This window comes from Carettochelys insculpta, chromosome 1 (genome assembly GCF_033958435.1).
Source record: "Carettochelys insculpta isolate YL-2023 chromosome 1, ASM3395843v1, whole genome shotgun sequence".
Classification (NCBI taxonomy): Eukaryota; Metazoa; Chordata; order Testudines; family Carettochelyidae; genus Carettochelys; species Carettochelys insculpta.
In genome coordinates this window covers 332,269,034-332,290,037 of record NC_134137.1, presented here as the reverse complement: position 1 = coordinate 332,290,037, position 21,004 = coordinate 332,269,034, and the positions used below count along the sequence as shown (strand labels likewise).

Below are 21,004 nucleotides of genomic sequence, written 5' to 3'. Positions count from 1 at the left end.
TTACGTTTTCTTAATCAGTATTTCTAAGCAGATTTTATGTTTTAAATAGACTCTTAAGCCATCGTAAAGTAAGCCTTCTAGATTACTAATATTTAATGTACTGAAACAAAGACATTTTAAATTATTAGACAACATAGTTTGTGTGGTCATAACAAAATTTGTTGCTTTCAGAAAAAGGGAAGACTAATTTATTTTGTGTGATCTCCACAACAGATCATATGTTGCTGTTAAGTATGTTTCCAAAGATTTTAGGCATAACAATGGAGTTTTTATCTTGCTATGGTGGCAGAGGGCTCTCTTAAAACTATTTAATCAAATAGTCTGAAGTAAAGACACTCATTTTTCTAGCCATCTGGAAGAAAAGTGATGTTGTCCTTATAATGGTTCTCCAGTGGGGTTGAAGGGAAAAAGATTACAGAAAGGGTAGGAAGACTTAGGAAGCAAGTTTTTGTACTATCATAATTAAAATTAAGCTGTGTGTTTTACATAAGGGTGTTCTTTTGAAGAATTTGTTTAAAAAAACCATATGGCCAAAGACCCAAGCATTTAAGGCTAAAGCTGAATAGTCAGATTGTGCATCTAAAATCTGTGCAAGGATTTTTTAAGAGATAAGGTATTAAACGTCCTGCCATTGGGGTAGGGGGCTGGACTCGATGGCCTCTCGAGGTCCCTTCCAGTCCTAGTGTTCTATGATTCTATGATAATCTTCAGGAACAAACTAATGACATGTTCAAAACAGTTTTTAAACTAAGGCTCTGTAGACTAATAAGAACATAAGAACGGCCATACTGGATCAGACCAAAGGTCCATCCAGCCCAGTATCCTGTCTGCCGACAGTAGCCAGTGCCAGGTGCCCCAGAGGAGGTGAACCGAAGACAATGATCAAGTGATTTGTCTCCTGCCATCTGTCTCCAGCCTTTGACTAAAGTCTAGGGGCACCATACTTTACCCTTGGCTAATAGCCATTTATGGACCTAACCTCCAAAAATGTATCAAGCTCTATTTTAAACGCTGTTAGAGTGCTGGCCTTCACAGCCTCCTCCGGCAAGGAGTTCCACAGGTTGACTGTGCGCTGTGTGAAGAAAAATTTTCTTTTATTAGTTTTGAACCTACTACCCATTAATTTCATTTGGTGTCCTCTACTTCTTATATTATGGGAACAAGTAAATAACTTTTCAATATTCACTTTCTCCACACCATTCATGATTTTATATACCTCTATCATATCGCCCCTCAATCTCCTCTTTTCTAGACTGAAAAGTCCCAGTCTCTCTAGCCTCTCCTCATATGGGACCCTTTCCAAACCCTTAATCATTTTAGTTGCCCTTTTCTGAACTTTTTCTAATGCCAGTATATCTTTTCTGAAGTGAGGAGACCACATCTGCACGCAGTACTCAAGATGTGGGCATACCATGGTTTTGTATAGGGGAAGTATGATATTCTTCGTCTTATTTTCTATCCCTTTTTTAATAATTCCTAACATCCTATTTGCTTTAGTGACTGCCGCTGCACACTGCATGGATGTTTTCAGAGAACTATCCACTATAATTCCAAGATTCCTTTCCTGATCTGTTGCATCTAAATTTGCCCCCATCACATTGTATGTATAATTGGGGTTATTTTTCCCAATGTGCATTACCTTACACTTACCCACATTAAATTTCATTTGCCATTTTGCTGCCCAATCACTCAGTTTGCTAAGATCTTTTTGAAGTTCTTCACAATCTACTTTGGTTTTGACTATCCTGAACAGCTTGGTATCATCTGCAAACTTTGCCACCTCACTGCTTACCCCTTTCTCTAGATCATTGATGAACAAGTTGAACAGGATTGGTCCCAGGACTGACCCTTGGGGAACACCACTATTTACCCCGCTCCCTTGTGAAAATTTACCATTTATTCCAACCCTTTGTTTCCTGTCTTTTAACCAGTTTCCAATCCATGAAAGGATCTTTCTTCCTATCCCATGACCACCTAATTTACATAAGAGCCTTTGGTGAGGGACCTTGTCAAAGGCTTTCTGGAAATCTAAGTATATTATGTCCACTAGATCCCCCCATCTGCATGTTTGTTAACCCCTTCAAAGAACTCTAATAGATTAATAAGACACGACTTCCCTCTACAGAAACCATGCTGACTTTTGCCCAACAAATCATGTTCTTCTACGTGTCTGACAATTTTATTCTTTACTATTGTTTCTACTAATTTGCCTGGTACTGACGTTAGACTTACCGGTCTGTGATTGCCAGGGTCTCCTCTAGAGCCGTTTTTCAATATTGCCGTTATATTAGCTATCTTCCAGTCATTGGGTACCGAAGCTGATTTAAAGGATAGGTTACAAACCACCATTAATAGCTCTGCAATTTCATATTTGAGTTCTTTCAGAACCCTTGGGTGAATGCCATCCGGTCCTGGAGACTTGTTACGGTTTAGCTTATCAATTAGTTCCAAAGCCTCTTCTACTGACACTTCAATCTGGGACAGTTCCTCAGATTTGTCACCTACAAAGGACGGCTCAGGTTTGGGAACCTCTGTAATATCCTCAGCCGTGAAGACTGAAGCAAAGAAATCATTTAGTTTCTCTGCAATGGCATTATCTTCCTTGATTGCTCCTTTTATATCTCTATTGTCCAGGGGTCTCACTGCTTTTTTAGCAGGCTTCCTGCTTCTAATGTACTTAAAAAAAATTTACTATTGTTTTTTGAATTTATGGCTAACTGTTCCTCAAAATCTTTTTTGGCTTTTCTTATTACATTTTTACACTTAATTTGGCAGTGTTTATGTTCCTTTCTATTTTCCTCACTAGGATTTGACTTCCACTTTTTAAAGGATGCCTTTTTAGCTCTCATTGCCTCTTTTACATGGTTGTTAAGCCACGGTGGCTCTTTTATAGGTCTCTTACTGTGTTTTTTAATTTGGGGTAATTAAATGCCAGAGTGTTGGACTGCTGCGGTGTTCTTCCCAACACAGGAATATTAAACGTTATTATGTTATGGTCACTATTTCCAAGCAGTCCTTTAATAGTTACTTCTTGGACTAGATCCTGCGTTCCAGTCAGTACTAGATCGAGAATTGACTCTCCCCTTGTGGGTTCCTGTACCAGCTGCTCCAAGAAGCAGTCATTTAAGACATCGAGAAATTTTATCTCTGAATCCAGTCCTGAGGTGACGTGTACCCAGGCAATATGGGGATAATTGAAATCCCCTATTATTACTGATTTTTTTTATTTTGATAGCCTCTCTAATCTCCCTTAACATCACAGCATCACTATCACTGTCCTGGTTAGGTGGTCGATAATATATTCCTAGTGCCATAGTCCTATTAGAGGAAGGAATTGCTATCCATAATGATTCTATGGAACAATTTGATTAATTTAGGATTTTTACTTCATTTGAGTCTATATTATCTTTTACATATAGTACCACTCCACCACCTGCACCACCCGTTCTGTCTTTCTGATATATTTTATATCCCAGTACGATTGTGTCCCACTGATTGTCCTCATTCCACCAGGTTTCTGTGATGCCTATTATGTCAATCTCCTCCTTTGATATGAGGTACTCTAGTTCACCCATCTTATTAGACAGACTTCTAGCATTTGTGTAAAAGCACTTTAAAAAACTACCACCATCTATATGTCTGCCCTTCACTGATGCGTTGGATTTTTTTTCAATATGTGACTGTTTCTCATCTGATCTGGCCCATACTTTACCATCTCCCATCTTCTCTTTCTGACTGAGTTCTAGAGAATCTCTATCAATGGAGTCTCGTCTAAGAGAAGTCTCCGTCCGATCCACGTGCTCCCCTGCACCAATTGGCTTTCCCCCATCTCTTAGTTTAAAAACTGCTCTACGACCTTTTTAATGTTTAATGCCAGCAGCCTGGATCCCCCTTGTTTTAGGTGGAGCCCATCATTCCTGTATAGGCTCCCCCTACCCCAAAAGTGTCTCCAGTTCCAAATAAATCTAAACCCCTCCTCTCTACACCATCGTCTCATCCACGCATTGAAACTCTGAAGTTCTGCCTGTCTACCTGGCCCTGCGCGTGGAACTGGAAGCATTTCTGAGAATGCCACCATAGAGATCCTGGATTTCAGTCTCCTTCCTAGCAACCTAAATTTGGCTTCCAGGTCATCTCTCCTACCCTTCCCTATGTCATTGGTACCTACATGTACCACGACCACCGGCTCCTCCCCAGCACTGCATATAAGTCTATCTAGATGCCTCGAAAGATCTGCAACCTTCGCACCAGGCAGGCAAGTCACCATACGGTTCTCCCAGTCATCACAAACCCAACTATCTATATTTCTAATGATCGAATCCCCCACTACTATCACATGCCTCTTCCTAACAACTGGTGTTTCCTCCCCCGGAGAGGTATCCTCGGTGCGAGAGGATAACATAGCACCCTCTGGAAGGAGGGTCCCAACTATGGGATGGTTTCCCTCTGCTCCCATTGACTGCTCCCCTTCCCCCAGCCTTTCATCCTCCTTAACAGCATCAGGGCTGTCAGATTTGAGGTGGGGCAGCCCTACTATGTCCCGGAAAGCCTCATCAACATAGCTCTCTGCCTCCCTTAGCTTCTCCAGTTCAGCCACCCTGGCCTCCAAAGCCCGCACTCAGTCTCTGAGGGTCAGGAGCTCCTTGCATCGAGTGCACACATACGCCACCCGCCTGCAGGGTAGGTAGTCATATATATTATACTCGACATAATAAACAGGATAGCCCCCGCTGTGCTGCTGGGCTTCTGCCTCCATTGCCTGCTCTGATTTAATTTAATTTAATTTAATTATATATGGGGATTTTAAGTAAATGCTTCAGATGGGGATTATTATAAAGATTTATGTTTAAGGGCAATAGAATAACTAGCTCCCTCTAAGCCCCCCCTCTAAGCTCCCCTCTCAAAACTCCCTCCTGTTCGCAAGCACCAGGTCGCAGGCTCCCTGGTCGCCTGCCAGCAGGGTTTATATGCTCTGGCCTTCCTGATAGCCCCTCCCTCTGACTACAGCTCAGCTCAGCTAATCAGCACACAGTGTTCCGATTCAAACCTAATCAAGGCTAACAGCTTCCAACTGCCACCCTGAGCACACGGCCTTTCACACAAACAGACAGCTCAGCACTCCAAACACCAAACAAATGGACAGACACAAGCCCAGAACTCCCAAACACAAAGAGCCACACACTACAGAGAGCCACTTACCCCAAGCTGCTGTGGTTTGCCTCCTCCTTCTCCATGAGAGCCCTCTCAAAACTCCCTCCTGTTAGCAATCACCCTGTTCACAAGCACCAGGTCGCAGGCCATAGTAATAGGTTCTCAGTAAAAGACAGAAGATTTATATGACCTCAGTAATACACATAACTATTTTTGTCTGTAAATTCAGAAAATGACAGATTGTTTGTCAGTAAGTTCAGAAACTTCGGATTGGCACATGGCTGTTACGTTGCTTCATTATCACTAAGCGGCTCTTTCAAGGCACAGCATTCTGCTAAAACAACCAGAAGTTCTGTGGCACCTTATAGACTAACAGGTTTATTGGAGCACAAGCTTTTGCAGGCAAAGAGCCACTTCGTCTTTACCCACAAAAGCTTATGTTCCAATAAATCTGTTAGTCTATAACAAGGATTCCCAACCTATGGGTTGGGATCCAAACATGGGTCACCATTAGATTTTCTAAGGGTCACTGGCAGGGCAGCTCTGAGCCACATGTGGCTCTTTAAGGAGCCATTTGCAGCTCTCTTCACTGCCACTGCTCACTCCTCTAGCTCCCAGTCCCTGCCCTGCCACACTGAAATTGTACTCAGTTTAATTGGTTTAATGACCTGAAGGAGGGATCCAAGCAATTAAACCAATTAAATCGAGTCTTATTTCAGCGCAGCAGGGCAGGGAACTGCCCATGCTGCAGGTGGGAGAAGGAAGTAGGAGGGCTGGGAGGAGTCACGCAGAGGAGGCCCAGCAAAGGAGCAGCAGGGGCACTGCAGTGGCGCTCGTGTGAGGTAGGTGGGGGTGCTTTTCGGGGCTGTGAGAAATTTAAGCCTGGGATGGGGGTTCAGTTTGGGGCTGCAAAGGGTTTAAGCCAGGGTGTGGGGGTGCATCACAATTTACAAAAAAGATTTTCCCAGGGAAGATCCTTCCTCCTCCCCCACCGGTTTTGAATTGCCTTGGGTCACAAAGTCTTACTGAATTGTCAAAATGGGTTGCAGTCTCAAAAAGGCTGGGAACCACTGTTTTAAAAAGTGCCACAGGACTTCTCATTGTTATTGCAGATGCAGATTAATACGGCTATTTCTCTGATAATGTTGTACTAATAGGTCTGGCAAGCTGGAAGCCTTTTCACATTTAAAATACTTAGATCTGCCACCAAGAAGGCTCACCAGGCTGCAACCATCTGCTATGGAAGCATGCTGAAAGGGTCAGAGCAGGGAGGGGAAGAGGGGGAAGGCCTGGTCTACGCTAGGAATCAAAGTCGATCCCAGATATGCAATTCTAGCTGTGGTGTTAGCGTACCTAGAATTGATGTATCTGGATCAACTTTGTTCCCTAGTGTAGATCGGGGTTCTGTGGGCTTGCGCTGATGTCCCTTTCTTCATGTGATAGAGTGGAGTACCAGGGTCGATGACCAAGCCCAGAGAGATCAGTTTTGCCACATCTTGACACGTGGCAAAATGGATCTCCAGAAGATTGATTGCTGCACATTGAACCTCCCCACCTGCGTAAGTATAGACATACCCTCAGTCCCAAGGAAGGCATTGCCTCCTCCTGCCTCCTTTCCTCACTGCCCCTGCCTCCTTAATATATTTTTTCTGGGGTATAGGGTCTTCAGGTTAGCTAAGGAAACACTTGAAGCCATGAATATAACTTTCTGATAAAGTGATTGACAAAAGCAATGTATTTTCCAGAACAAAATATCTTTTTATCAATGTAACCGGTAATCCCTACGACATTATGATCTAAAACCCTCCATAAGAAACAAATCCCTTATTGAAAGTTAAAGAGCATGTCAATTACAACAGGATGCAATTTAAATTATTCTAGGTGGCTGTTTTACTGCAAATGGCCAGTTTGCAGTAATGTGCTTGCAGCTATTCTTAACTTATGTTTTAAATTCTACATGGGAAAAATACAGTTCTCATATACAAGCACTTTTTAAGCATATGCATCTTTATTATAAATATGGTGAGTTTATAGTTGAGTAAAAAAACAACAAGCTTACACCATTCTTTGATTTTGAGGCATTGTTGCAAATGTTGCTATAGCTTCTTGATCAACTAACATAACTAAGATATTGATTAACTAGTAACAGAGAGGTAGTTGTGTTAGTCCGTATTCTAACAAAACAAAACAGCAGAAATGTAGCACTTTAAAGACTAACAAAGTGATTTATTCGGTGATGAGCTTTCATGGGGCAGACCCAGTTCATCAGATCGAGAGCATTTCCAGTCCAGACTGACATCTATAAGTACACAGGAACAAAAAAATTGCAATAAAAACTGACAATTCAAGTACAGAGGTCTGAAGGAAGGGGGCGAGAGGTTAATGTTAGTGTTCAATGGAGTGGGCCATTCTTTTAAAGACCTGAGAATTTGTGTCTTAGAACAAAGAGACCTTAAAAACAGCTTACATAGAGAAAGTTGTGAACTGGAATTCATATTCAAATTTGACACATTAATACATGATCTGAACAGAGAGACAACAATTATCTGTTAGTCTATGGTGCCACAAGACTTCTTGTTGCTCTCCAAGCTACAGACTAACATGGCTACCTCTCTGGTACAGTTATCTCATGCATTACAAGGGCTGTCTCCCTTCCTTTGATGCTTATAATTATTTCAGGCAAGACACTTAACATCCCCCACCCCCATCCCCCTCTTTCAGTGCTTTGTATCTGATTTATCAATTTTTATTGCAATTTTTTTGGGACCTCTGTACGTACAGATGTCGGTCTGTATTGGAAATGCTATTGATCTCATGAAGCGGGTCTGTCCCACAAAAGGTCATCACCGAATAAATCATTTTGTTAGTCTTTAAAGTGCTACATTTCTGCTGCTTTATATTGATTAACTAATGTATTCAAATTTGATACATTAACACTCGGTATGAACAAATACAGCAATTATCTCATGCATTACAAGGACTGCTTCCCTTCCTTTGATGTTCGTAATTATCTCAGGCAAGACACTTAACATCCCCCACCCCTCACTCCACTCCTTCAATTCATGTATTTGATTTGTCAGTTTTTACTGAAATTTTTTTTGGACCTCTGTGTTATATCTGAGTCTGGACTGGAAATTCTATGGATCTGAAGAAGTGGGTCTGTCCGACAAAAACTCATCACCTAGTAAATCATTTTGTTAGTCTTTAAAGTGCTATACGACTGCTGTTTTGTTTAACTAACTCCCTGTCATTGCTGTTTCACCTTTGTACATCCCTTGATTATTTTGTGTCAGGACTGCTGATGGTGTGGCTGCTTTTAAAGTGCTTTCTTCTGATGTGCTCTCCTCTGAATTCAATCTAAATGGTCTTTTCAGCAGCTCTTCTGTTCTCTTTGTCACACGCTGATGTCTTGTTAGCAGTTCTTGATTCCTTACTGACTTCTGCTTGCTGGCAGCTGACTTTTTATACTGTCCAACTGAGACTTCGTTATATACCCATAAGCAATTGCACCTTTTTTCCACACATGCTCAGTATGACCAATTACTTCAGAATTATGTTGGACAGCTCTGACGTTTAGAACCGTTTGTAACCATTATGGACGAGCTGTGGTCAACCTGTCTCTCACCAGTAGCTATCTCATTTTTCATCATTTGACATGTTCTGCCTGTAGAACTGGCAGCTCTAGTAGTGTGCATATATTGTCCAATGGTAAGTGAGCTTCAGCTTTCAGTTGGCCAAGTAGTTTCTGCTTATTCAAGACAGAGACAAAAAATTGAAGTTTAAGAATACAAAAATACAAAATGGAGCTCACTTTTGGTCACCAATGTATAAAAAGGATCCAGAGGCAAGTGACAAAGATGATCAAACGGATGGACTGCAAGCCATATGAGCAAAGGCTGAAGGAACTGGGTATGTTTAATTTAGCAAGAGCGAAGCCATGAAAGCAATCTTCAAATGTGAAAGGCTGCCATAAAAAAGATGGAGAAAAGCTGTTCTTTCTTGCCACAGAGGGTAGGACAAGAGTCAATGGGTTGAGTCTACAAAATACCAGGTTTAGGTTAAATCTCAGGAGAAGCTTTCTAATTGTAAGAACAGTAGGACAATGGAAGAGACTGCACAGGGAAACTACTTGATTAGAGGTTTTCGAAAGGTTGCCAGAAGATCGACCCATTCAGGGTCGATCTTCCAGAGTTTGATTTTTTGCATCTGATAAAGAGGTGCAAAATTGATCTCTCTAGGATCAGCAGTTGACCCCCAGTACTCCTTCTATCTCAAGAAGAAAAGGGAGGTTGATGGGAGAAATATTCCCATCAGCCTCCCTCAGGGAGGACAGACCTTGCAGTAGACTGCAGATATGTTGATTCTAGCTACGTAATTGCCGTAGCTAGAATTGCATATCTGCAGTCAGCGGTAAGGTCTATGTAGACCAAACCCTAGGTGGTTTAGGCACAGAAAATCTTGCATCTTGGCCTGGGAGTTGGACTGTATGATTGTGGGCCTTGTGACTTTGACTTTGTCTATCATAGGATAAAATCCTGCCCCAACTGCAGTCAAGAGCAAAATTCCCATGTAGCTTAGTGGGGTCAGCGTCTCACTCCTGATATTCTCGTAAAGTTGCTATTAGTTGCCTGTGTCATTCCTCCAAGCACCTGGAAATCAGACAAAACCTTTGAAAATGGACTTATATCTAAGATCGGAGGGGTAGCCGTGTTAGTCTGGATCTGTAACAGCAACGAAGGGTCCTGTGGCACCTTATAGACTAACAGAAAAGTTTTGAGCATGAGCTTTCGTGAGCACAGACTCACTTCAGTCTGTGCTCACGAAAGCTCGTGCTCAAAACTTTTCTGTTAGTCTATAAGGTGCCACAGGACCCTTCGTTGCTGTTATATCTAAGAGGAGGAATATAGTTGTTTCCTTCCAATATAGTGTCTGTATCTGATCACAGCAGTGTATAATGGATAGGGCTCAGCTGAGGTCTTTCTCCTTTATCAAGGAAATTACCAACACATCCCTTGCTTCAAGCAACTTTAAGAGACAAATAAAGCTGAATAATTGCTTTGCTTGTTCTCCTTTGAAAGAATAATACCTGGCTGACAGCTGCATGACTGACAAGGGAGCATGTTATCAACTATCCTGCTTGTTTCACACTAATCACATACAGCAAACAGAGTACAAAGCAACTGGAAACTGAATCCAAATTATGGTAGTTACAGATTAGAGTTCTAGACATGCTGCAGTCCCTAAGCAAGACTGACCTTCCATGAGCTAGTTAAAACAGTACACAAAGCAAGGAAGAGGACAGATGGAAGGGGCTATAACAGGAACCAGAGGAAGTGTCAAAACAAAAAAGCAGTAAAGTAGCACTTTAAAGACTAACAAAATAATTCATTAGGTGATGAGCTTTCGTGGGACTGACCCACTTCTTCAGACCATAGCCATACCAGAACAGACTTAACATTTAAGGCACAGAGAACCAAAAATAGTAATTAAGATTGACAAATCAGAACAAAAAATTATCAAGGTGAGCAAATCAGAGAGTAGAGGGGCGGAGCAGTGAGAATCAAGAATTAGATTAAGCCAAGTATGCAAAAGAGCCGCTATAATGACCCAGAAAATTCACATCCCAGTTCAAACCATGTGTTAATGTGTAGAATTTGAATATAAAAGAGAGTTCAGCAGACTGTTGTGAAACTTCCTCTTCAGCAAGATGCAGACTTCCAAGTCATTAACAGAATGGCCCAGTCCACTAAAATGTTGGCTGACCGGTTTGTGGATCAGGAGTGTTTTTATGTCTGTTTTGTGCCCATTAACTCTTTGTTTAAGAGAGTTTGGCGTCTGTCCAATATACAAAGCATCTGGGCATTATTGGCACATGATGGCATATATGATGTTAGTTGAGGAACATGAGAATGTGCCCGTGATTCTGTGAATAACCTGGTGAGGTCCAGTGATGGTATCTCCAGAAGAGATATGTGGACAAAGCTGGCAGCAGGCTTTGTTTCGAGGAAAAGTTCCAGGACTGGTGTTCCTGCGGTATAGACTGTGGCTGTGGGTGAGAATCCTCATAAGGTTGGGAGGTTGTCTGTGGGAGAGAACAGGCCTGTCACATAGGGCCTTCTGGAGTGTGACATCCTGATTAAGGATAGGTTTTAGGTCTTTAATGATGTGTTGTGGTGGTTTGAGTTGGGAGCTGTAGGTGATGACCAGTGGTGTTCTGTTCTTGACTTTTTGGGGCCTGTCTTGGAGTAGCTGGTCTCTAGATATTTGTCTAGCCCTGTCGATTTGTTTTTTTATTTCTCCTGGTGGGTAATTCAGGTTTATGTATTTTTGGTAAAGATCTTGTAGTTTTCAGTCTCTGTCAGTAAGATCAGAGCAAATGCAATTGTATCTAAGGGCTTGACTGTAAACAATAGACCTAGTTATGTGTGCAGGATGGAAGCTAGAAGCGTGTGGGTAAGTATAGCAATTAGTGGGTTTCCAGTAGAGTGTGACACCGATCAGGCCATCCTTGATTTGTACTGTAAAAGGAAGTGTATGTGGGTTTGCAAGAAGGAATTCAAAGCCCATTCTTACTACCATGTATTAATCATATTGGCCCTGGGCTTTTTCATACAACTCTTTTGCATGAGCAGAGAGTGCAGCCTAGGTAAGTGACTGCACTTTTGAATGGCTTTTGTGTGTTCAGAACAGTGACATATTTTCATGTAGATTGGCACATGCTCAAGTGCTTTAATTTCCACTGCTACACTCAGGCAAGTTGTGTGGTGTTGGGCACAGCTAGGAAGGCTGAAAAGCAAAATGAGTTAGTAGTTAGACTGGGAGCCCATGACCTGGATTCATTTCCTGTTTTCATACCTCTTTTAGAGACTGTGAGACAAGTACACTGAAGAGTCTAAGGTGCTAAGATCCAGATGGGGATCACATAAGTACCCTAGATAAATAGAACAGTGATTATTAATGAATGTTTGTGAAGCTTACATTCTTGAGCAGTTATGCATTTTATTGGCCATCCTATATAATAAAAGTCTGAGTTAATTTCAGCTTTCCTGTTATTTTTGAAGTTTAAGAAGGAAAATGTAGTGTCATATTTAAAATGGCACCATTATAATGAAAAAACAACCCGCTGCCCCCAGTGGTAAATGATGACAAACCAATTTATTACAGAGAGTAAGCCGTGCTAGTCTATACACTATCAAAACAAAAAGCAGTCCAGTAGCACTTTAAAGACTAGCAAAATAGTTTATTAGGTGAGCTTTCGTGGGACAGACCCACTTCTTCAGACCATAGCCAGACCAGAACAGACTCAATATTTAAGACACAGAGAACCAAAAACAGTAAGCAAGGAGGACAAATCAGAAAAAGATAATCAAGGTGAGCAAATCAGAGAGTAGAGGGGTGGGGGGAAGGTCAAGAATTAGATTGAGCCAAGTATGCAGATGAGCCCCTATAGTGACTCAGAAAGTTCCCATCACGATTTAAACCATGTGTTAATGTGCCAAATTTGAATATAAAAGTCAGCTCGTCCACTTCTCTTTCCAAAATGGTGCGATAATTCCTCTTCAGTAACACACATACCTTTAGGTCATTGACAGAATGCCCCATTCCATTAAAATGTTGACTAACTGGTTTGTGGATCTGGAGTGTTTTGATGTCTGTTTTGTACCCGTTGACCCTTTGTCTAAGGGAGTTAGAAGTCTGTCCAATATACAAAGCATCTGGGCATTGTTGGCACATGATGCCATATATGATGTTAGTAGAGGAGCATGAGAAAGTGCCCGTGATTCTGTGAGTAACCTGGTTAGGTCCAGTGATGGTATTTCCAGAGAAGATATGTCCCATGAAAGCTCACCTAATAAACTATTTTGCTAGTCTTTAAAGTGCTACTTGACTGCTTTTTGTTTTGACAATTTATTACAAAGCGGGCACATTTTGAAATGATGCTTCCAATTCCTTTAATCACAACTAATTTGAGGATTAAAATAAATTCTTAACCATATTTTTAGTTAAGCATAACAGAAAATGCCATCAGAATTTACTCCCCACAATGTTTATGTATTTGTTTAACAAAATAGGTTAAATGGGATAAGGAGTAAGAATCTGGGGTGTGTAGATTTGCATACTGGTCAGTTGTTAGACCCTTTTGTAATGAGACCTCTAGTAAACCACAGGTTTAATTTAGATTAGACAGAAATTCCTACTCAATATTTTTCCTTTGTCTGCAGTTTATGTTCATGTCTTTTCAGCAATGACGTTACCAAGTTTTCTGACACTAACCCCTTCACACAGAAAAGGTAAATCTGCACTAGCCCCCTCCTTTCGGAAGGGGCATGTTAATGAGGCAGTTTGGAAAATGCTAATGAGGCAGTGACATGAATATGCAGCACATCATTAGCATAATGGCAGCTGCACGTGATTCAAAAGTGCTGCTTTCAGAGCATACGCTGCCTGTGTAGATGAGGGCCTTTTAAAAGGACTCCCTGGACTTCGAAAGCCCCTTTTTCCCAAAACCAAGTAGGAAAAAGGGGCTTTCGAAGTCCAGGATGTTCTTTCGAAAAGCCCCCATCTACATGGGCAGCATGCGTTCAGAAAGCAGTACTTTCAAATCGCATGCAGCTGCCCTTACGGTAATGAAGCACTGTATGTTCTTATCAGCACCTTATTAGCATCCTCCCAACTGCCTCATTAACATGCCCCTTCCGAAAGGAGGGGGCTAGTGTAGAAGTAGCTAAAGTTAACAGGACACTAGAAATCCCTAGTCCAAATAATAAAGACAGTCCTGATGTATTTGCGTCTGTACACAGTCGTCCTATCCTGTTCCATGTTGAACATGGAAAAATATAAAATAATTGATGATAGGGAAGTTGAGTAAGAGCTTATATTCTGTTGTAGTCTGCAGCCAGAAGAAAATTGCATGATCCCTACTAGACAAGAAACAATGTGTTTATTCAACCCCAGGGATGATCACATACACTGGAACAAGCCAAGAATCCTGCACAGGACACAGGAGTCTGCACATTTTCTGAAGGATGGACCAATTTAAGAGTTTTGTTCAGTAGACAGGAAAACATCCTGCAGACGGCTATGTAAAATTGCTTGATCTTGCTGACTCATGGTGGGACTCCCATCCTGCACTGTGGCAGCCTGGCCAAAGGGAAGACTGAAGTGCCTTCTGGGGTATGTGGCTTGGGCAAGAGGCCCATCTCAATGGTGGTATGGTGGCAGGAGAAAGCCTGGCAGCTCAGACACATACAGTTTAATGTCAAACTGATCCAGAAGGAAACATTTCAATGCAGTTCAACAAACAATGTTTTCGGGTTAACCCTGGCAAAGTTAAAAATTAAAGGGTATCGAAACGATATCTATCTATGGATTTGTCTACACTAGCTCCCTCCTTCGAAGGGAGCATGGTAAGTAGGGTGTTGGGAGATTATTAATGAAGTGCTGCAGTGCATATGCAGCACTTCATTAAGCAATTTCCCCCGCCTGCCCCCTGGCAACTTCGAAGTTTTAAACTTCAAAGGGCTGGCTTGTGTCTAGCTGCGGCTCACCCGCTGGGACTTTGAAGTGCCAAGGATACTTTGAAGTTCCTTTACTCCTTAAAATTTCAAGGAGTAAAGGGACTTTAAAGTACCCTGGGCACTTCAAAGAACCAGCGGGTGAGCTGTGGCTAGACGTGAGCCGGCACTTCAAAGTTGCTGGGGGGGGGGGGGGGGGGCGCAATTGCTTAATGGAGTGCTGCATATGCACCGCAGCACTTCATTAATGAACTCCCAGCACCCTACTTACCCTCCTCCCTTCGAAGTAGGAAGCTAGCGTAGACACAGCCAATATGTATGTCTATCGAGAGAGAGATCTGTAATTTATTCTCAGGAGAGTTCAGAGCACTTTACATAGGTCAGCATGTAATAAGGGATGGCCACATAAACACCACCCGATACCAAAAACCTGCTAATTGCTAGACTTGCCTCTATGTCACCAGCTTTCATCCAGAACACATCACATGATGCATTGTTTACAGCCACACCCTAAGATACAATGACACTTGCTCCAGTCCCTCAGACAGTCAAACACACACAAGATCTCTGTCAAGCATACTGAAAAATACCATACCCACCTGGGGAAGTGAAGAAACAATCTGACAGAGCCAGGCAGGTATCCGGAAGTCACCTACTAGAGGACTGGCCCAACAAAGAAAGCAACAGAACACCACTGGCCATTACCTAAATCCCACAGCTAAAACCCCTACAATACATCATCAGGGATCTAACAACCTATCCTAGATGATGGTCCCTTACTCTCACAAACCTTGGGAGGCAGGCCAGTCCTTGCTTACAGCTAGCTCCCAACCTGAAACACATATTCACAAGCAACCACACTACAGAAACACTAACCCAGGAACTAATCCTTGCAACAAACCCTGGTGCCAACTCTGTCCATATATATTTCCTAGTGGCACCATCATAGCACCTATCCACATCAGCCATATCATCAAAGGCTTGTTCACCTGCACATCTACTAATGGATATATATTATCATGTGCCAGCAACACTCCTCTGCCATGTACATAGGACAAACAGGATTGTGTCAGCGCAATGGCATACATGGACACAAATCAGACATCAAGAACGGTAACATACAAAAACCAGTGGGAGAACATTTTAACCTCCCTCGACACACAGTTATAGCCTTGAAAGTTGCCATCCTCAAGCAAAAAACAAAGACCAATCAACCAACCAACCCAAAGAAAGAAAACTTCAAAAATGGACTGCAAAGTAAAACTGATAAGCTGGAATTCACATGGAAATTTGACACCATCAGAATGGGTCTGAAAAGGAACTGGAACTGACACTCTTATTACGTGCCAGTAATGCCCCTCTACCATGTACACTGGACAAACCAAACAGTCTCTGCACCAAAGGGTGGATGGACATAAATCTGGCATCAGGAATGGTTACACACACAAACCTGGAAGGGGGCACTTTAATCTCCCTGGATTTAAAATGTATGGATAATGGATAAATAATGGATTTCAAAGTAGCTTTTCTTCTACAAAATAATTTTACCATGAGATTAGAGAGGGAGACATCTGAATTGGAGTTCATTTGCTAATTTGACACATTTAACCTTGGCCTTAGCAGAGACCTCAGCTACCTTATGCATTACAAGGGCAGTTTCCCCATCTTTGACATTTGCAAGAAATGGGACACATCCTACTTAATTTGCTTCATCAATTTGTCCTCCTAGTGACAAGTTACCCCTTTTTTTCCTCCCCCCCGCCGCTCCCTCCCTGTTGTATAAACCCTGGATTCTATTTTATCTACTCCAGTCATCTGAAGCAGTTTTTACCCATGAAAGTTCATCGTCTAGTAAATTTGTTAGTCTTTGAAGTGCTACTGACTGCTTGTGATTATAATGTCATTTTCCACTTCAACTATTCTTGTCCTCTTAGCCACTTCCATCCTGACTGAATTAGTTCTGATGTAACATTCTCATCTCTGTATCCCTACTGTCCATTTTTTTTTCTTGCATGAAGTGAGCTGCAACTCATGGAAGCTGATGCCATAATAAAATTATTAGTCTTTAAGGAGCCACTCAATGTTGCATTGCCGCAGTACTGTGGAGATGCTCCAGAGTACTCTTAATAGACAGGGGTGGAGGGCCACGATCGCCTACGCTATTCAGCATGGCACGAATGAATGAATGAAGGAGCCTCTGGGCTCCGTGTTGTTTTTGCTGAAACAGACTAACGTGGCTTCCTCTGAAAGCATTCCACAAGTAGGGAGACTGAGGTGCATAGGATATATCTACTCTGCATTAACTGGGCTTCCGTTGCAACCAAAGTCAAGTCACCCTGAATTAGAGAACTTAGGATTTGAGCAACTACACTGATTGTTAATACCATGTTAAGAATTTTGTGTCCCAGGCTTGAATCTGAGGTGCTGTCATGCACAGTGCAATACCTAGACCTGAGCCAAACCAACCATATCCCAGACTCCCTAATACTGTCCTGAAATGTGATCATGCTTCCTTTGACCCTGGTGCATGGTGGGAAAATTTGACTGTCCCCTGCATGTTACAGGAAGTTTGAACAGACGGCCAGTGCATCCTGTCAAGCAGGCATTTTGGTCTATGTTCTCCTAACTACTGGGCAAGCATCATGTAGGAAGCACCTTTTGAAGAGTTGTGAGGGCCACAAGTGCATCACATTACCATGTCCACTCAGGATGACCAGCAGCAGGCCCAAATGTTTGCATGAATAAGCTACATTTCTGGAGCTTTGTGAGCTGCTTGCCCCACTCCTCAAGTGTAAAGATAGATTCGCAAGGGCATCTTTGCCAGTTCAGAACCAGGTTGCTATAACTGTCTGGAAGCTGGCTACCCTAGACTACCAATCCATATGGTATGGGAAAGTCAACTATGGGTAAAATGGTGGAAGTTTCTAAGTCAATCAGATGTGTGCTTTGTCCTCAGGTGGTGAGCATAAAGTAATGACAGACTTTGAGAGAGAGAGGTTTCTACACTACACATGGGCCACCGATGCACATGTCCACAATTTGCCCTCCTCAAGGAGCCCCTGAGTACATAAACCACAAAGATAGCTGTTCCATTGTCACACAGGTACTAGGGAACCACAAAGGCAGATTTATGAATGCCAATGTGGCCTGTACAGGAAAAGCTAATGATGCCAAGGTTTTTCACTAATTGGCAGTCTACAGCCAGGGTCAGGGTGGGACACTATTCCCATCAGATGACATTATCATAAATGGAATTCCTGTCCTTGACATTATGCTGGGAGACACCACATGCCCCTTTTGCCTGGGGTTTCAAGCTGAACACAAACATATTATGAGAGAGACGCTTTTGGCCACAGAAGCTCCCTAGATAGAGTTTGATTAATTGCAGTGAAGAATGTGCAGAGACAATGGCAAGTTAAAAATTCAGAACTGTTTTTTGCTTTTTAATAATTGCAGAACTACTTGAGTTTGGGGCAAGAGTTATCAGTGGCCATGCCACAAAAGCTTTGCCTGTCACTTCAGGCCTTCCACATAACAGTTCTTGTGATGCCCATCTGGCAAAGGGAGATGTTATTCCAAGCTGCCAGTTGGAAACCTGCAATTCCCATCTGCTCATAGGAATAAGGGGACTTCGAAGTAGGCAGGGTCCTTTCGAAAAGGAGCCCTGTCTGGACAAGCCATGCGGCTGCAAGCCGCGTCAATTTTGAAGTGCCACGGCCACCTGCATGCTAATGAGGTGCTGAATAAGTATTTTAGCGCTTCATCAGTAAACTTCGAAATGGCCATTTCCGTGGTCATTTCGAAGTTTTGGGCTAGTGTAGACATAGCCCATGGGATATCAAAGAGTTCCTTCACTAGTTACTGGTCTCAGTTTTGCAAATTTCCTAGAGCTTCTTTGCTATCTGCTATACAAGGGTGGGAGGATGTGGGGTGGGTGGTCTGAGTGGGTGGGAATGCAGGAGTGGTGTGAGGGTCTGGATGGGAGGGGGGCAGGAGTGATCTGGAGGTGCAGGGACTGTCTGATGGTGGAACTGTTTACCTGGTGCATCTGCCCAGGAGAACACGTCAGGTTGAGATTCTGGGCCTAGAAGAGACAATGGAAGTGGTCTGTAGACTGTGGGGTACTTTTGAGGGGCTTGCAGGACTAGAGTCAGGGATCAGGGACTGTGCTTATACTGCAAAATAGTAGAGCTCAAACCCTGTGCCATGTCTTGACTCAGACTTGAATCCTCAGACCTGATGGATTCTAGAAGCCTAGGTCTGTCTGAACCTAGATCTGAGAGCCTTGTGTGTAGATGGGGAGTTTGGGCTAAAGCCTGTGTCCTGCCTTGCTTTACAGTGTAGATCTGGCCACAGATGTTTTAGAACAGAGCAATTGTCCCAGCCTTTGGCTTGAGAGGTCAGCCCACTGGTGCCACCATCAATAGGTGTCTGATGCTGACTGCTCCCTTGACCCTGGGGGCTTCTCTGCTCAATTTCTGGAAGAACTGCTTCTGCCTTCACTGTTTGACCTCATCCCTATACAGAGGGTGGACACCACTGCTTGGGGGCCTTCTGTTCATAGCCAGTACACAGCTCCTGTGAGGGCTCCTTTTCTCATGTGCCATCCAGCAGCCACACATACAGAGACTCCCTTCTGGGCTCCAGGCTCTCACAGCACTGAGTGCCTGGTTGCAGGTGAGTACCTGGCCAGCAGTGAGTAGATATGCCTGGGTGAACAATGGTAGAATTAAAGCAGCAGGGAGGCATGGGACAGGTGAAGAAAGATACTGTAACACTAGGGCCACAGGTAGGACTGCTGACTCACCTTCTCTTTCCACACACTCCCAACTGTGGTTTTGCAAAACTGACCTGCCCTATCTGTAACTTGAATGTAATTCTCCATAATCGTTGTCTTTTTCTATTGTTTGACATTGCGTCCCAAATTATCTGATGCTAACAAATCAGTCTGTCCCTGGTCCTCTCACCAGCAAGAGGTAGAATGTGAAATTAATCAGCTATCTTGGATGCATTAGAGAGGGTCCAGTGGAGGACAACACAAATAATTAGGGAACTAATGCACATGACCTATGAGGAGATGATGAGGGATTTGGATTTATTTAGTTTGTAGAAGAAAAGAGTGAGGGGGTGATTTGATACAGCCTTCAGGTTCGTGAAGCGGGGGCGGGCTCTAAAGAAGATGAAAAGAAACTGTTCTCATTAGTGATGGATGGCAGAAAATGGAGCAATGGGGAGGGCTAGGCTGGGTATTAGGAAAAACTGGGAGAGTGGTGAAGCACTGGAAAGCGTTACCTGGAGAGGAGGTCAAATTTCCATCCCTGGAGGTTTTTAAGTACTGGCTGGACAGAGTCCTGACTGGCATGATTTAGTTAGGGTTGGTCCTGCATGGGGCAGGGAGCTGAACTCAATAACCTCCTGAGGTCTCTTCCAGCCCTAGGATTCTGTGATTCTATGATCTTTCCACTTGCCATTCAGCAAAGGGAGACACATCTTTCTTTAAGTGCCTGGCCTACAGTTGTCTGGCTTACTTATTCTCATAATTTTCTACTGTTATTGAAAATACCCCAGATCTTTTCAATCAAGTCTAACTGCATTTCCATTCCAGGCTCTCTTGGGACAGCTGGCCGGGTTTGTAACCAAACATCCCGTGGTATGGACAGCTGTGAGGTGATGTGCTGTGGAAGAGGTTATGACACTTCGCGGATCAGCCGGATGACAAAATGTGAATGCAAATTCCACTGGTGCTGTGCTGTCCGCTGTCAAGACTGCCTGGAGGTGGTGGACGTACACACATGCAAAGCACCAAAAACTGCTGGGTGGATCACTCAGACGTGACTACATGGGGAGACTGGCACTCACCCACTGAACCTTTCCGTTTCATGAAGGGAGCATATCCAGGACATTTGCTACTTTTCGCAAGTTTCATCTCCCTCTCAGCACATAATTAATATAACTTATACTGTTGTCAGTTTACATTTTTGAGGTTTTAGGGGGCTTTGCTCTCTGTGTTTGGAAACACTGAAACTTTTAAGTTACTGTTTTTATAAATGCAAAATGTGATTCACCTGTGGAAGTCACAAGAGGTTACTAAGGCCAAGAGCATGGCAAATTTCAGTAAGAGGTGAGATAGCCGTATGAATAAGAATGTCCACCATTGCATTAAATCTTCCTTCCTGGCCCCAGTCAGGCATAGCATGATAGAGTGGCTGGACCACTGCTCTGATTCAGCACAGCAATTCCTGTGTAAAGGAACCTCTGAGCCAAGTGTGGAGTAAAGGTGTTAGAAGTAACTTTCTCCATCTCCTGCAGGGAGCCAATTCTGACTTGGAGTGCATGTG

General features: G+C 42.9%; 1 protein-coding gene across 1 annotated transcript in view; it reads left to right on the top strand.

The window, feature by feature from the left end:
* Window positions 1-20,549, top strand: part of WNT2 (Wnt family member 2) — a 43,873-nt gene extending 23,324 nt beyond the window's left edge. The window contains exon 5 of the mRNA XM_074984098.1: window positions 20,272-20,549. Coding sequence (XP_074840199.1) covers window positions 20,272-20,501 — 230 coding nt within the window. The 3' untranslated portion in view covers window positions 20,502-20,549. The remainder of the gene's footprint in view (window positions 1-20,271) is intronic.
* The last annotated feature ends 455 nt before the right edge of the window (window positions 20,550-21,004 follow it).